General features: G+C 43.6%; 1 protein-coding gene across 8 annotated transcripts in view; it reads left to right on the plus strand.

Moving 5' to 3' along the window:
* MED12L (mediator complex subunit 12L) overlaps positions 1 to 16,856 on the plus strand; it is a 324,835-nt gene that overhangs the window by 31,506 nt on the left and 276,473 nt on the right. For all 8 annotated transcript variants that reach the window (XM_053305817.1, XM_053305821.1, XM_053305823.1 and 5 more), the window contains 5 exons: positions 5,226 to 5,395; positions 7,026 to 7,136; positions 7,673 to 7,942; positions 10,334 to 10,483; positions 11,691 to 11,790. In XM_053305817.1, the coding sequence (XP_053161792.1) occupies positions 5,226 to 5,395; positions 7,026 to 7,136; positions 7,673 to 7,942; positions 10,334 to 10,483; positions 11,691 to 11,790 (801 nt within the window). The remainder of the gene's footprint in view (positions 1 to 5,225; positions 5,396 to 7,025; positions 7,137 to 7,672; positions 7,943 to 10,333; positions 10,484 to 11,690; positions 11,791 to 16,856) is intronic.

Genomic DNA, 16,856 nt, shown 5'->3' on the forward strand with positions numbered 1-16,856 from the left:
AAAGCGAGTGGTAGTCTGGGTTTTTTTCACCTCCCAGATTTGATGCAAGTATCAGTAAGGTAAGAGTTTCACTACCAGTGGTACTCTAAAACAGTGTTATTCGGATTTTCAAGTAGCTAGTACCCCTAACCTGAAAAATTTAAGTAACACCTCAAATTTCTATTGGATTTTATATTTACAGTAAAGCAGGCCATAAAGCAGTGTACATATGTGATATGACAGATGTCTGATCTTGTGTGGGTAGGGTTGCCACCTTTTACACCAGGGATGTACATCATGAGTATGTACCTGGGCTAGAGATGAAGTTGACCAAAGCTAGGAAGACTGAACTCAGTGTTGTGCAGAGTGTGGCATGCTAATTGTGGCTAGGAAATACAAAGTGCTGTGCAATGCATGGTATACCAATAGTTTTGCCATTGTTTTAGGAGAAGGAAGGAAAGAGGGAGGGAGCGTGGGTGGGAAGAGGACCTATAGTAGGTGGTAAAGTAAAGTGTGCTGTCGGGTCAGTGTCGACTCCTGGTGACCACAGAGCCCTGTGGTTGTCTTTGGTAGAATACAGGAGGGGTTTACCATTGCCATCTCCTGTGCAGTATGAGATGATGCCGTTTAGCATCTTCCTATATCGCTGCTTCCCAATATAGGTGTTTCCCGTAGACTGGGAAACATGCCAGTGGGGATTCGAACCAGCAACCTCTGGCTTGTTAGTCAAGTCACTTCCCCACTGCACCATTAGATCGCTATGGTAGGTAGTAACTGGCAGCAAAGGCAAGCAGGCACTTTTCTCCATTCTCCTCATTGGGTTTCTTTCCCCCTTGTCCTGTACCTCTTGCCTGTGTCTTGCATACCTCCAGGGATAGATGTGCAACACATTGAGAAACTAAGGTCTAAGAGATCCTATTTTACTTATGTAACAATTTTCTGTTTTTATGTTGTATGCTTGTAAAATAGTGAACTGTCTTTGTATAGTCTTTGATGGTAAAATACTATTGCTTGTGGGGTTTTTTTTATAGAGTTCTTGATAAAAGATTTACTATCTAAAATGTGTTGGTTGCAATACAGGTGTGTTTTTTGTTTGAGCTTTCTCTTCATCATATGCTAGAAATAATTAGCCACAATCAGGATGGATAAAAGCCTTTGACCACAATACACATACACTTCATGACCACTGTATTCTGTTTAAGCTTTTTATTTCTAACTTTTGACAACTGGTGATGCAGATTTAAATTATGTCTTTAAATTTATGCTTCACCTTTCCCTTTGAAAAAGGTGGCACCCAAAGTGGCTAACCATTGCATAAAGAATGGTAGTTAAAAAACACCCAATTAAACAAATTAAACAAATTAAAAAACATAACACAACAGTTGAATCAATAATCTCATTGGACAAAAGTGAAAAAACAGAGTGCCAAAACAAAAACCCAAGCCCAACACTTAAAATAATGAACGCAAGTGCAGCTCACTGATGTGAAGGAGCTGTGTTTAACTGTCCCAGGGAGTTCCACGTGCTGGATACTCAATAGAAATGTTATTGTGTTTCACTGCCAAACATGCTTCTGATGGTAGTATAATCTGCAAGACTGACTCCCCAGCTGATCTTGGAGGATGAGCTGTTCCATGTGGGCAAGTTTTCAGTTTACATTTATATCATATACTAGTGTTCTGAAGCCCGTTATAATAACGGGCGCTAGCCTTTTCCTCTCCCCTTTACTGTTTGTTTTTTTTTTAAATGCAGCCTCCGCCGCTGCCTCTGAAGTCCCACCCTCCCTCCCTCCCAGCTTCCAAAACCACCTTACCCTGTCCCGTTACAGTTGAGCAAAGAAAGTCCAAAATTGAGGAGGGAGAAAGGAGCTCTCAAGCAGTGCTCCTCCCTCTGCAAAGGCTCTGCCCGAACTGGCGCTTGGGACTGAAAGGACGCCTCTTGCGTCCTTTCGGCCCCAAGCGCCAGTTTGGGCAGAGCCTTTGAAGAGGGAGGAGCACTGCTTGAGAGCTCCCCTCTCCCTCCTAAATTTAGGACTTTCTTTGTTCAACTGTAATGGGACAGGGTAAGGTGGTTTTGGAAGCTGGGAGGGAGGGAGGGTGGGATTTCGGAGGCAGCGGCGGAGGCTGTATTTTTGCTTTTCTGTTTACTTCGGCCTTCGCTCGGCCCCCGGTCCCGGCCTCCGTCTCCCTGCGGCGGTCTGGGCCTCCGCCGCCATTCCCCCTCCCGCCACCCACCGCGGCCCGTGTCTCCGGCCAGGGCGGCCACCCAGGGCTCCGGCGGGCCCGCCACCCACCGCCGCGGCGGCCCGCGGCTCCAGCGGGCCCGCCACCCGCCGCCGCCCGCAGCTCTGGCCAGGTCCTCCGCTCCCTGGGGCCTCTCCCTTGTCGCCGCGGGTGTCCTCTGGGCAAGGCGGCGGCGGCCAGTGTTCGCCGGCGCCGCTCACCCTGCTTTTTCGGGGCGGCCGCTTCTGGCCGCCCAAGATGGCCACCGGGTGCCGGCCGTCGTGTCTCCCTTGCCCTGTTCTGCGCCTGCGCTTTGCGCAGGCGCAGAACAGGCCAGGGAGGCACGAACACACGCCTTGGTGTCCGTCCACGGACGGACACCAAGGCTTTTATTAGAGAGGATTGTAATAAATGTAATATCATACATGATATTACATTTATATCCATTTATATCATAAGGGCACGCTGAAGGATTAAAATGTCTTTTAAATTTCTATCCTGCTTTTCTATAAATATTTAATGTAGTTCAATACATCTTAACAATTCAAAGAATAAAACACCAAAATCAGTACATTCATAATCAAAGCACTCTTAAGAATATGTAAAATAAAACTACAGCAGCATCTGAATAAATTGGTTAGCCAAATTCAGAACACAGCATATACTAACCAAAGGTCTGCTCAGATAGGTACATTTGAAGAGCCTGCCTAAATCTCCCCCATAGAGGGCATTTCTGCAATTTTGGTGCCACTATGGAAAAGGCCTTGTATCTTGTGTTGTCCACCATATTTCTAACAGTGACGAGACACACAGTAGACCTTCCTGAGGCTTGGACATTATCCAGACTAGATAATCATGACTAGGCACCGTTGAAATCAAGGAGACAAGTTTAATCGTGACTAATTTAAGTCCTATTAATTTCAATGAGACTTGGTATGGATGGTGCCCATTGTAGTCATTTTTACTTCTTCTGTGACACTGCTCTTGCTTTTTAATGTTAACTGAGCATTAACTAACCCTTCTAACTGAGCAAAGAAACACTTTTAGAAAGTGGTGATTCTCTTGATTTAGCAGGGGGAGAGCAACTGGCCCTACCCATTCCCAGCACAGCATCCCTCCAGTGGCTGTTGCTGGTGTCTGCCTTATGTTTCTTGTTTAGATTGTGAACCCTTTGGAGATAGGGAGCCATTTTATTTACTTATATATCTATAAACCGCTTTGGGAACTTTTGTTGAAAAGTGTTATATAAATATTCATTGTATTTATTGCTCCTGATTTTACTGTGTTTTGATATATTTTTATCATGTGGTGTTTGTCTTACGAGTTTTGTTGGCCACCCTGGGAAAGGTAGTGTGTAATTACTGGCCGACATCACTGCTGTGTTCCCTCCCACTTGCTGAGAAGCAGCCCTGCTACAGAGAGCTTCTGGAGCACCACAGTAGTTATGCACGAGGGTGATTTTTGTCAATCTTTCCTTCCCCTGGAATTTCCTTTGTGCCACCCCAAAATCCTGAGTGCCATACATCCCTCAGGAACATGCTTTTGGGTGATACAGGACATTTCTCGGGGAAGGAGAGGGAACTGCTGTAGAGCTCTGAAAGCTCTCCTCAGTGGGCACACTTATGCCTGGCATATGGGTTCATGGATGTTGGCTACTGAAATTAAGGGAGAATGGTTAAGGTATGGATGCTTTAAATTTATAAGTGCAATATTCTGCAGCTGAAAAGCACATTCTATTTATTGCAAGGTAAGCATTCAAAGATCCCTTTGACTCAAATTGGAGGGACAGAGTCTAGTGGAAGGAAATTTTTGTAGTTTAATTGGACCCAAATCCAGGTTAACAGCTAGGGATGGGCATGGTTTTGATTTTAGGCAGGAGATGTAAGGATATCCTAATACTGATATATTTGCTTTAGTTGGCAAGACATATTTCATATACCAGTACTGACTTAGGTTTGCTCTTTGGTGGCTGATTGTTTTCACATCCTGTATAGTTTGTTTAGAGTGTTAATTGGCATGAACTTGATGGCACAAATATATGGTATGAATTTTTTTCCTGAAAAGCATTAGGCAAGTCTCCTCCCCCACCCAACGTCTTTTTGGGAAACTGTTGCGGGGGGAAGGCCTCAAGGCTCCCTTCCCCCATGAGTCTCCTGGCTCTTTGGAGTTTGTGTCTTGTATAATATTTGTAGTATATAATATTCTATAATATATTTGCACCCATTTAATTTGAGGTGATGAGTGGGAAAGAGGATCCAGGAGTATTGAAGTAAGCAATAGCTATTTGAGAAGTGTCATTCTCAGTCATCCTGAATATAGAAGGGAATTTCTTCATGCCCTTTTGCATCTGAAAATAGCTTCAAATTAATCATTTTTAGACTGGCTTGAAGAAAAGTTGGCTTTAAATATTAAAATGCACTTAGTGCTACAGTGATAGGGAGCCTGCCAAGTAACATGTTGCTGCAAGTTGTGCTGGAGGGAAGAGTTCTTGCTCATCGGTCTCCATACAGATATTATATTGCATCCTGTACTATCATCACCTTTTGGGGAAACGTTCTCAAAGCTAAACTGGGGTTCTTTCTGCATGATTTCTACATAATTACTTCCATGTAGAGTCAACAGTAGTGTAAATGGATTCCTTTTTAATTTTCAAGTCTGCTTTGCAACCTTCTACTGTATTCTTCCTACCCCACTACCAGTATTATTAGTATGATCTTTGGAGGCAAGGCTTGTAACTGTGTCTGTCTGTCAAGATACAAGCATACATTGTTAAGGACAGAGTGACATGCTAAAACCTGCTCACAGGAACTGTGTTGTTCACATGCTATTTTTATTACTTTAATTAATTTAATTTTAAAAATTTTTAATATTTGAATACTGCCCAAAACATATGTGTATGGGTGGTTTATTTTGACAGTTGAACTAATTATATTGTTCACAGGTATTAAAAACAAAAACAAAACTTTGTAAGCTGGGAGAAAAAATCCATGACCACTCTTATTTAATTTGTGTATTAATCCATAGAATGGACTCAGATTTCAACCAGATATCTTCGAGAACAGCTGGCAAAGATTGCAGAATTCTATCACATGACTGCAAGCCAAGGCAGCTGCTCTCTAGCTATGCCGCCTGAGGTGGAACAAGCCTTGAAGCAGTGGGAATATAATGAAAAGTTGGCATTTTATATGTTTCAGGTAACGCTTTCCAAATAAATGAGCTAATATGTAGTTCTACAAAACAATGTGACACACAGCTGGTTGTTTTAATGATCATGTTTGCAGTTTGGGTGTTCAGACCATAAAATATTTATGGTGTGACGTATAGTTTTGACACACAATGTTGCCCTTGCCATTTCATAGTGAACTCGTAGTAATTTGGTAGACATGAGCAAGACTCGTCTAAGACTTTCAGTCTGCCACTAGAACAGCTTGGAGACTGTAACAAAACGCAAGAGAGTTGCAATCAATAAAGCAGGGCTGTTTCCCAGTGCATGCAGCCATTTCCTTATTACTTTCTGAAATACCCTGGTATGAAAAGATAAAATTAACTTGAGTAAATGCTGGAAAAAATGTAATTCTCATTCAAGCCCACAAAAGCAGAAAGGGTAGTCTGTGGCTGGGATTGAACGTGGTGGTTGTTATATGCAAGTCCTCTTCAAGCATTCTTGTATCCTGCCAAGTCAGAGTTACAAACTGCAGGGAGAAAACATCCCTGGGTTCAGCACTGCCCTCCTTGGTCCAGCGTGTCCAGAGACAGAGGGAGGCATGGCCATGCAGTGCATTATGCTGGAAGACATAGCTAACTGGCGCACTTAGTTTTGTTGTCCACCTGGGTACACTGAACCCAGTTGTAGAATGACTGAAAAGAGCTACAGTATATGAATGATCACATCTGACTTTTCGACTTGCTTTTTCTAGATTCTGGTAAGGTTATGCATTTTAAGGAATGTGGAATTCTACCAAGGGAAATATCCTTTATAGTCTATCTATAGTGTAGACTAATTGGTCCAGAATAGATTTCTGCAGAGAAACATCCCCTTGATAAAAGTGTATTTATTTACCAATTTCAACTGGGCTGAGATATAAATTTGTTGAACGGGTATGAAATGTAACATCTAAAGTCGTCAGAAAAATAGTTTGGCATTTCCCCCCGCTATTCCAGGGAGGGACTATTCTTTCCCCATAGTTATTTGAGTGTTTTGTATGTTGCGCTTCTTGTCCACTTGAAAGAAATGCTTTCAGTTAGCAGCTAGCATCTGGAATTAGAAATGCAGAGAGTTGTTCTCTCATCAGTTCTCCTCTGTGCCATGTGAACTGTATCTCCCATCTGCAGTCCTGGTTTTTCTGAATCTATTGAATGGGAGCAGTATGGGATGTACGCCAATGCCCTTGGTACTGGGCATGCTGAATGAGAGAATTTGTACATGAAAATACACATTGCATAGCATCTTGTGAATTTCTCTCTCCCCCCGCCCCCCAAATTACAGATAGGGAAGGCAAAGGCTTGCTTATGTAGTCAGAGATACAGTCACTATGCCTCAGTCACAGTCTTTGCAAGGGAGAGTACAACTAGTTAAAATATATCTGAGTTCTATACGGAATCCTTTAAAGTTCTTGACTGGCTGCTTTATGCATCAGAAACTTTTCTGTTATCCCTTGAAACCATTCTTTGATTTGTCCAAAATGTTTGAATTTTTTGGATGATAATTCTGCTCTTTATTTTCCATTGGTATCTTGAAAGCGAAACACTGATATACAACGTAGCATTCTTTGTCTTAACCACTTTTTGAGGGCTTTGAAACATATGTTTTTTGCTACACTTAAGGAAGGAATGCTTGAAAGGCATGAATATTTAACATGGATACTGGATGTCTTGGAAAAAATAAGGCCAGCTGATGATGAACTACTAAAGCTCCTGCTACCACTAATGCTTCAGGTACAGTATCACTGTACCAAAATTGGCTGCAAAGATGGAGTATTAAAGTATTCAGTATTTTAGTTAACCATCTTGTAGATTGGTTTTACAACACTATAATTTGTTTGTTGGGAGGCCTGTATGTTTGGATCCATGCCCCTATTGACTGATCAACTGAACTGCATTTTCCAGATTAGCATGGGTGGGCTGTATCTCTCTCTTTTTAAAAAATGCTCTTTATTTGGAGATTGAAAGATATAGACCAGTATTATTGGAGGGAGAGGGACAAATTATTCCTTCTGACTTGAATGATATTGCTGTATAATGGGAAGTGGCTATAACTTAGTGATGGAACTATGCCTGCAAAAGGTCCTCGGTCCAGTCCCCCAGCGCCTCCATTTATAGGAGTCACTGGTGCCAGGTTGGATAGATCTGTCTGAGCCTTGCAGAGCTGCTGCCAATCAAAGTAGGCTATACTGAGGTGGATATGCGAACAGTTTGACTCTGTACAAGGCAGCTTCCTATATTCCTAATCTGATTAAACATTCTTTTTTCAGTATTCAGAAGAGTTTGTACAGTCAGCCTACCTGTCACGCCGCCTTGCTTATTTCTGTGCCAGACGTGTCTCTTTATTGATAAGTGACAGTCCTAACCTCATAGCTACACACTCGCCTCGTATTATTATTGGACCAAATAATCCTCCTCTAGCAGCTCCAAGTCCAACTACAACGGGTCCTGTGGTGAACCCTGCGCAGCCAGCCTGTTCAGATTTCCTTTCCTGCCTACAACATCGTCCACTTGTTTACGGACTCAGTTGTATGTTGCAGGTGAGTTAGTGGTGTTGGATGCTTTTTTTGGTGGGGGGTATGCCAGTCAGCAGTTCCTTAACAAGATTCTTTAAGTGTTAAGAGTGAACATAAGAACAGCTCTGCTGGATCAGGCCCAAGGCCCATCTAGTCCAGCATCCTGTTTCGCACAGCGGCCCACCAGAGTGGCTTGTGTGGATCTAAAAACAAAAAACAAACCTCTAAGAATTTTGACTATGCTGGGAGAGAATGCCACCCACAGCTCACAAGGCAGGATGGCAGACTCTTGGCGTTGCTGCTTCCTCCCCCCCCCCCTTGGCAAATGGATTCTCTCAAAGCAATAACACATGGGCCTTGTTAGCACTGGACCTTGGGGGGGGCATGTATCTGAATGTATTGCTGGGTGCCCTGGATCTTTGGCAGCAATCTACTCCATGACCCTGCTTTGAGTGCAGAGGAGATAGAGGCTGGAGGCACATGCTGGGCTGAAATATTTAATTGAAGCACAGCAGGCACTCCCTGTTACTCTTTCCTTCATCCATGTCTTGTCCTCTTCCAAATCCATGCTATAATGGAAATGGGGAGGAATGGATGGAACACTTTATCCCTATTTTTTTCCACTGAAGAGGAAATAGGGAGAAAGTGCTCATCTGCCCCTTTCCATTATGGCGCATGTGGACTTGGAGGAGGAGGAGGAGGGATTGCTGGGGCAGCGGGCTCGTTCTCTTAAGGTGGTGGACCTGGCCATGGTGGCTACTGTGCTGGCTCCTCTGTCAGCTGAGGAGGAGGAGTTGCTGAGGCTGTGAGCTTTCTTTGGTGCTCTGCCCTGGCAGCCCTGCAATTTGTAACCAGCAGCAATGCACTCTGCTGGGCTAAATGAGGAAGAAGCAGTGGAAGAAGGAAAAACTGCATGATGGCTTTGCTGCTACAGAGTAGATACTAATGGGAAAGTTGGAGCCTGAGCCAGGACCTTTGGGTCTGGGCTTGATCTTTCAAAGTATCTAGCAATGCCTCTGTGCAGAGGGCCTCTGGGAGGAAATCCTATTGACCAAGTGGGAGGGAAGGAGGAGATTCTGTGGTGCCTCCTCCCCATTAGTAAATGAGTGGGGGGATGTGACATCAACTGTTCCTTCTCACACTCCCCTAGGGTGGCAGAGAAAGAGCTTCTGCCACTACCACTGGGTTCCATCACCAAGGGGGGACATGGGAGCTGCTGCTGCCTACTTGTCTGCCACCAAGTCCCTCTCCCCTTTTGCCATTAAGTTGGGGGGGGATGGGGGGGTGCAGGAGTACATCATGCTGGGGGGGGAAATGTGCCATCAGTGGGGCCCATCCCAGGGCTCGTTGCAACCAGTGTTGCTTCAAGCCCCCCCCAATGGCCAATATTCCTTTCACAGAGCTGTTTTTAAATATTACTGGGAGCTTTTAGACATTCCACTCTAGAAACTGTGCTGAATTTCCTGCTCCTCTTTCCAGCAATTCACTTAATGAGTTGGGGCCATCACAAAATGAATACCCTTGTCCCCTCTGGTCAGCGTTGTTGATGTAGGTTTTGAATAGATAAAGGCTTATGTGATGGATCCAAATCATGCTGTAAAGAGCTTGACGGTTACAGCTGGGGGTGAGGATAGGAAACCTGCTGTACAGATGCTACTTTTCATAGTGAGTGCATTTAGAGTGGCTGTGAGAAGGATGTATACAAAGCCCCCAGGACACTTCAAACATGCTCAATGAATGCTAAGATCATAATAATCATTTAAAACTTTAGTTTTGGGATTTTTTTTGTTTTTTGTTTTTGCAGGGGGAGCAGCAAGGTAAAAGCGAACAAACAACTAGTTTGGGGTTCCCTTCAGATTTTGACACTGCACCAATCTATAGGATGGGTCTGAAGGTGAAGAAAACCAGATTAGGAACAAATGCATTTTCTTCTATTCTTTCAAATTTGTGCTAGCTTCCTGATGCATTCTTGTGGCTTACTTGAGCTTAGGAGTGTGCATTTTATTTAAGGAATAAATATATATTTATAAGTAATCTTTACTTTGTAGATGGAACTCCCAAATTGAATACTATTTCACCCCCCCCCCCCACTCCCATGCAGTGCATGTTGGTTTCACCTCTCTAGTTTTGGATTGAAATCGGCAGTCTTTTGAGGGCCACATGAAAGAGTTACATATGTAAACTGAAGAGATGCATATTCAAATGCGGTTTCTATTAAGTAAAATGGCATTTTAATTGCATTTTGCATGGTGATGGCTTTTTTAAAAGAAATCATTTTATACAAAGGTTTTCATTGTGCTTTTGTAGCTGAAGTGTATTGGTTGTCTTGTTTAATGCCAATCTTGTTGTGCAACCTTAATTTATTGTATAGTATATTTATTAAATGCAGTTGTTTCTAAATGCCTTCTGTTGCAGACTATAACTCTCTGTTGCCCAAGTGCCTTGGTGTGGAATTATTCCACAAATGAAAGTAAAAACACCAATCCAGGTTCTCCTTTGGATTTACTTCAAGTTGCTCCATCTAGTTTACCTATGCCAGGAGGAAATTCTGCATTCAATCAGCAGGTAGATTCTACCACCACCCTGCCATTAAAATGTGCATGATGTTCCATGTAATGGACAGCAGCTTTTTCTGCTTGAATCTGTTTTATCTGCTGCTGTTTTTTTAGCATTGTTATAATGCATTTAATAATGTGTTTATCTTTTTTTTATTAGCTACCTTGTGCTTGTTTTTAATTAGAATAGTATCAATACTTAAAATATAAACAATGTACTGAAAAATTATATACTCCAGGCTCATTTAGATCAGTGATATACAGCTCAGAGTCTAAGTACACGTGTCAGAGGCCTCTTCTATCTTTCCTTTGGAGGGTGCCATATTTTATGCAAGGTGCATGCTGTTTTCCAAGACAGTGTAGAAAAAAAATGGTACTGGGCACAGAGTTGTTTCCTGAGAAACTTGGCGTTCATTTTAAAAGTTTCTAGTCCTCATGGCAGAGAAGATATGCCTGTATTAGGTGTTGCCTTCACACATGCTATCTTGGGAGGTAGAGGAAATGAATAAGATAATCAGTGGTTGGAAATGGAGCTTCAGTGCTCTCCATGGCTCTCCATATATACAGGAAGCACTAATGTAAAACAGCAAATGCAGTATCAAGCTATGCAAAATCTGTATAATACCCAGAACACAGAGTTAATTTTTCTTTGTGTAGAATTGAGAATGCCTGAGTGCAGGTCTCTTAATTAATTCTTAAAATGGAGAACACAGTCTTGACTTTGTGTGAGTGCAGCTGCATCATCCATTGAAGTTAATGTGGAAATTCTTGCCAAAAGGAAGTCCCTATGTGTGCATAAGGAGTTCCTAAGCTCTTTGTTGGCCATGGACTGGAACAGTAGTCTAAGTTCAAGAGAAGATATTTACTGTACATTGGGTTGAAATAATGCAGCTGTCAGCTTATTCTACAAATTTTAGCAAGTTTGACATGGTACCCATAATTGAGCAAGTTTTGGAGCACCAGGAAGATGCATGCTAGGATTTTGAATGCTTTCTGTCTAAAGGCATATTTTAAGAAGTGCTGCCATTTTAATTAGTAAGATGGTAAACAGAGAGGACATGTTGCTTTCATGTCTGATGTGGTTTGTTACAGTAGTTACTTAAAAATGTATTTTCAGTTGTTGCTCTATAAACTTAGGAAAACTAGCATGCTGCAGAGAAATCTGACACACTTGAGATCTGTTGTTTCCTACTTGATTAGGAATAGCTCTCTTTCAGGTTCGGGCAAAGATTTATGAAGTAGAACAGCAGATAAAACAAAGAGGCCGTGCTGTGGAAGTGCGATGGTCGTTTGACAAATGCCAAGAATCAACTGCAGGTAAAGAGCCAAATATAAAATAAAAATATTGCAGAAACTATACAGGCCCTTGCTGGCCTGTATTTGTCTTGGGCCACAGTGAGATGTGTTAACATTAACTTCGTGTGTGGAACAGACACATGGGCTAAAATACCACCTGTCTGTATTACTTTTGAATTGATGGCCTGGTGGAAGTGCATTGGTACTAGGCTCGGCAGCCATGGTTGGGGTGGGGATTGGCTCCTTTAAAAAGGAGGAACATGGGTGCTTACCTGCTCCACCGCCCCACCACTCATCCGGGACTGGTACTGGAGTGCAAAAGACTGTGCACAGCTGCTCCCTTGTTCCCAGCAGCTTGATCCAGTCGGGCCTTTCTTAAGTTCTTACTTCCAAGCTTATGGCTGCCAAAAGCAGCTGAGCAATCTGGCATCTTTGGCAAACAGAAGAGGGTAAAAGGATACAGAGAAAGGTTGTAAGTAGCACCAAGGAATCATTTGCTTTAGAGATTCATTGACCATCTTGGGTGGAGAGAGCTTGAAATAAAAACTCCTCCACTTGAAAAGTCTGGTATTCTCTTGAGTGAGTTCCAACCCAACATTTGATTTACACTCAGTCCCTGCTTCTCACTAGCCCTCTGTGTTGGTTCCCTGTCATGTTCCCAGTGCCAGTCCTGGATGAGCAGTGGGGCGGTGGAGGAACAGGTAGCCCTTGTGTTCCTTGTTTTTAAAGGAACTGATCCCTGCCCTACCAGACCAGCTTGGGTGTGCCTGCCTGAACCAGTTCGGCGCTTCCATCCTGAGGTGCTGAACCGGTTTGGGCACATCCCTAATTGGTGCTGACAGCTAGAATTCAGATTATAAAACTAGCCAGAGACAATTTGCAGAAGTAGAGGTTGTTACTACTCCCATGGCACATTTTCACAGGGTTTGGTTTTTGGGATGAGAGTTGCTATCGTGGACATGGTGAAGCTCCCATCTAAAAGACAAGCCACCCCTTGTGAAACATTCTTTTTATACTAGCCAGTGGACACCACAGTCCTACCACTCTGTTGGTAAGAGCTTTCTCAAGAGACTGGGGATGTGGATTGTCAGTGTGCCATCATCATTTTGAAGTGACCACTTTAAAGTATGTGAGCATTTTCACTTCTGTTGCATAGATCCCAAAAGATCACTCTGTAGGGGTGTGCACAAAACCAGCTGACTTGGTTTGGTTCGAGTCTGAACTGGCCTTGAACCAATTGGGCCAGTTCAGTTTTGCCCCCCCGAACCCACTCCGGTTCGGCTCAGGGGGGCTCACAAATATTTTTTACTTTTTAAAAAATATATTTTTTAACTTAACCCCTATGAGGGTCTTCTCTGAGGCCACGGGGCGGGGCAGCGGTCTGCAGAGGTTTTCCCTCATCCTTATGTCAAAAAGCACCCAGTTCGGGCAATGATTGGCCCTTTCTGGGTTTTTCCCCTGTCGGGGTGGCCATTTTGGAGGCCGCTGTGCATGTGCAATGGGCCCCTGCATGACCTGGGTCATTATTTTTAATATTACAAATATTTTTAAATACTATAAAACAATATTTACAACCCTGCCCCCCCAAATGCCCAGGGGGGTTTGGTCCAATGTCGAGCCAAACCAGGGGGGTTGGTTCAGCTTGACACAGCCATCAAACCAAACCAGTTTGGATTCAAACCTGTTCGTACATCCCTATCACTTTTTGGAGGGTAAAAGGGTTCAGCTCAGCACTAATCAGTACCTCTGTACTGTGCTTTTGAGTTCCTTTTGGGATTATGCTAACCTTTAATAAGGTTTGTTCCATGTTTGAGGAGAAAGGCAAGGCAGACAGAACCTTCTGGTTACTAGAGAAAATCAAAAGAGCTATAGTTGCCTGCTCACTGGGAAGGAGTTAGGAATCAGCCTTAATGGGTAATCCCTCTTTTCATTCCTCCTCCATCTTGGAATATAAATAAAAATGTTGCTAGTTTCCATAAAGTTGGAGGCTTTTCACTGGGTCCCATCTTGATTCAGAGGTAGGCCTGGTTCATATCTTACCCAGGGCTGGTTTCAGTGGGACTTGGCAACCTTCCTTCCATGGGGTCTTCTGCTATTTGAGTAGGCTCCAAGAGTGTGTCTCTGCTGATAATGCACAGATATTGTGGGTAGTCTTGGGATCTTCTAAGGGCTGCTGTCTAATCATGTTGACCCCCAACATTAATAACATGATTACCACTTGGAGAGATCAACAGGGGATTTGGTGCAAGGTGTTATCAGTATGCTGATGACACCCAAATCTATTTCTCCATGTCAACATCATCGGCATAACCTCCCTAAATGCCTGCCTGGAGGTGGTGATGGGCTTGATGAGGGATAACAAACTGAGACTGAATCCAGATAAGATGGAGGTGCTTATTGTGTGGAGTTGAAACTCAAGATACTATTTTGATCTGCTGATTCTGGATGGGGTCACACTTCCCCAGAAGGAATAGGTACGCAGTCTGAGTTGTTTCTGGATCCTACCTTCTCCCCGGTGTCCCAGGTTGAGGTGGTGGCCAGAGAAGCAATGCTTTCTATCAGCTTCAGCAGATACACCAGCTGCATTCATTTCTTGAGATAAATGACCTCAGAACAGTGGTATGTTTTCTGGTGACCTCCAGACTTGACTATGGCAATGCGCTCCATATGGGACTGCCTTTGTACGTAGTCCAGAAACTGCAATCGGTACAGAATGCAGCAGCAAGGGTTAGTCTCTGGGTCATCTCGGATAGACCATATTACTCCTGAATTGAAAGAGTTACAATGACTGCTGGAAAGCTTCCAGGCAAAAGACAATGTGCTGGTTATCCTCTATAATAAAAGCCTTGCCTGTCCGTCCGTGTCGCCCAGGCGTGTGTCCGTGTCTCCCTTGGCCGTTCTGGGCATGCACAGAGCGCATGCCCAGTACGGCCGAGGCAAAAACAGACACCGGCATCAGGCAGCCATGTTGGTTGCTTGCCCGGCTGCAGAGATGACAAAGGCGGCCACGGGGAGGGCAGAGGCGGCAGTTGCTTGCCCGGCCACGGAGATGACAAAGGTGGCAGTTGCTTGCCCGGCCGCGGAGATGACAAAGGCGGCCACGGGGAGGGCAGAAGCGGCTGTGGTGGCCGCAGGGAGGCAGAGGTGGCGGCGGCTCCAGGCCAGCCGTGGAGATCGGAGAGGCGGTGCAGAGTCTGGCCCGCCTGCCAAAAAGAGCAGAGACAGTGGCAAAGGGTCCGGACCAGCCGCAAGGAGAGCAGAGGCGGCGGCAAAGGGTCCGGACCAGCCAGAAGGAAGGGAGAGTCGGCAGGGGCGGGCGGCACTATGGGCGGCGGGGGCGGCACTCAGTCCGGCCGCGGGGAGAGGTGAAACAGCGGGGAGAGTCGGCGGGGGCGGGTGGCACTATGGGAAGAGAGACAGAAATAAAAAATAACCCCCCCCCAAAAAAGGCAAGAGAAAGGAAGAAGGATTAAAGGGGGGGGAACCTAGCGCCCGTTATTATAACGGGCTTAAAAATACTAGTATCCTATAAAGCCCTAAGTAGCGTAGGCCCTGGGTATTTAAGAGAACGTCTTCACCATGAGCCCCACTGCCTTTTGAGATTCATCTACATTTTCCAGTGGCTACTCTCCATTGCTGCCCCGAGACTTTGGAATGCGCTACCTGCTGAAATAAGAGCCTCCCCATCTCTGACAACTTTTAAAAAGGCAGTCAAGACACATTTATTCACCCAAACTTTTAATTCAATTCAATTCCTTTATTACAATCACAGACCAGCACAGTTTACAAACACAAGTCCAACAACAACAACAAAACCCTACTTTACCTACAGATTTATAATACAGTGGTTAAGCACATAATTAAGCATATAGATCAGTTAACAATGATTCGTGGATTTTACTGGCTATCAAACAGAACTTAGCCACATTATAGGATCTCAGATCATTCTGGTCATTTAAAAGATAATCAAGATTAAAAAAAATCTGTACAACTTGGATGGCAATTAATAAAAGGGTTTATATGTTTATGCTGTATATCTTGGTAAAATTGACAAAGGAGCACATGAGCCATTGTTTCGATATCTCATGATTTGCAGAGATAAGTATTTATTATTATTATTATTATTAAATTTGATTTCTATAACGGCCTTCCAAAAATGGCTCAGGGCAGTTTACACAGAGAAATAATAAATAAATAAATAAGACGGATCCCTGTCCCCAAAGGGGTCACAATCTAAAAGAAACATAAGATAGACACCAGCAACAGTCACTGGAGGTACTGTGCTGGGGGTGAATATGGCCAGTTACTCTCCCCCTGCTAAATAAAGAGAATCGCCACATTAAAAGGTGTCTCTTTGCCAAGTTAGCAGGGGTATGTTCTTTGTAGGGGATTTTTTGATATCTCCCTTCCAGGACTGCTGATTGCAAGGCATTGCATTGTGCCTGTGTCAGAACTCTGTGGTGTTTTGGCACGATTATCTGGTTTAGGTACCTGGCAGGGTTGAAATTCAGAACTTGGTTGCCCAAATGCACACCAATAGGAGTTGAACCCTGATCAATTTGATGCTCCATACCGTATATTCTTTGTCTGTGTTTGACCCTGGCATTTTCATACCCCAGGGTTATCAATGCAGCAGGGAAGAAACCATAATGATGCAGCCCGTCATCCGGCTCTCTTTTCCACCTGGAGTGATAGCTGTCCTTTAACACAAGTGGAGCTAGGGATTTTAATTAGATTGACAGATTGTAGTTGTTAAACTTTAAAATTAGATTTTAAATTATTTTCATGTTTTAACATTTTAATTTTTTTTAATGTGTAGTGTTTTGTTGTAAATTCTCAGACGTAAAGCGGTATACAAATGTGTTAAATAAATTTAAATAAATTACCACCAAGAAATGTAGTTTTTGGCAGAATTGCACATACAGTTTAAAGATGAGGATAGACCATAGTACTAGAAGTAAATCCTTGTAGTAAAGCAGGAGGTGGCATGATCAAAGAGATGAGAAGTTCATATTATTCCTTAATGTAAAAATCAAAGCAGGTCTGCTTCAAAATAAATGCAGCTCTAGAAATTTTGTTGTGTTTTC

Source organism: Hemicordylus capensis, chromosome 3 (genome assembly GCF_027244095.1).
Source record: "Hemicordylus capensis ecotype Gifberg chromosome 3, rHemCap1.1.pri, whole genome shotgun sequence".
Taxonomy (NCBI): Eukaryota; Metazoa; Chordata; class Lepidosauria; order Squamata; family Cordylidae; genus Hemicordylus; species Hemicordylus capensis.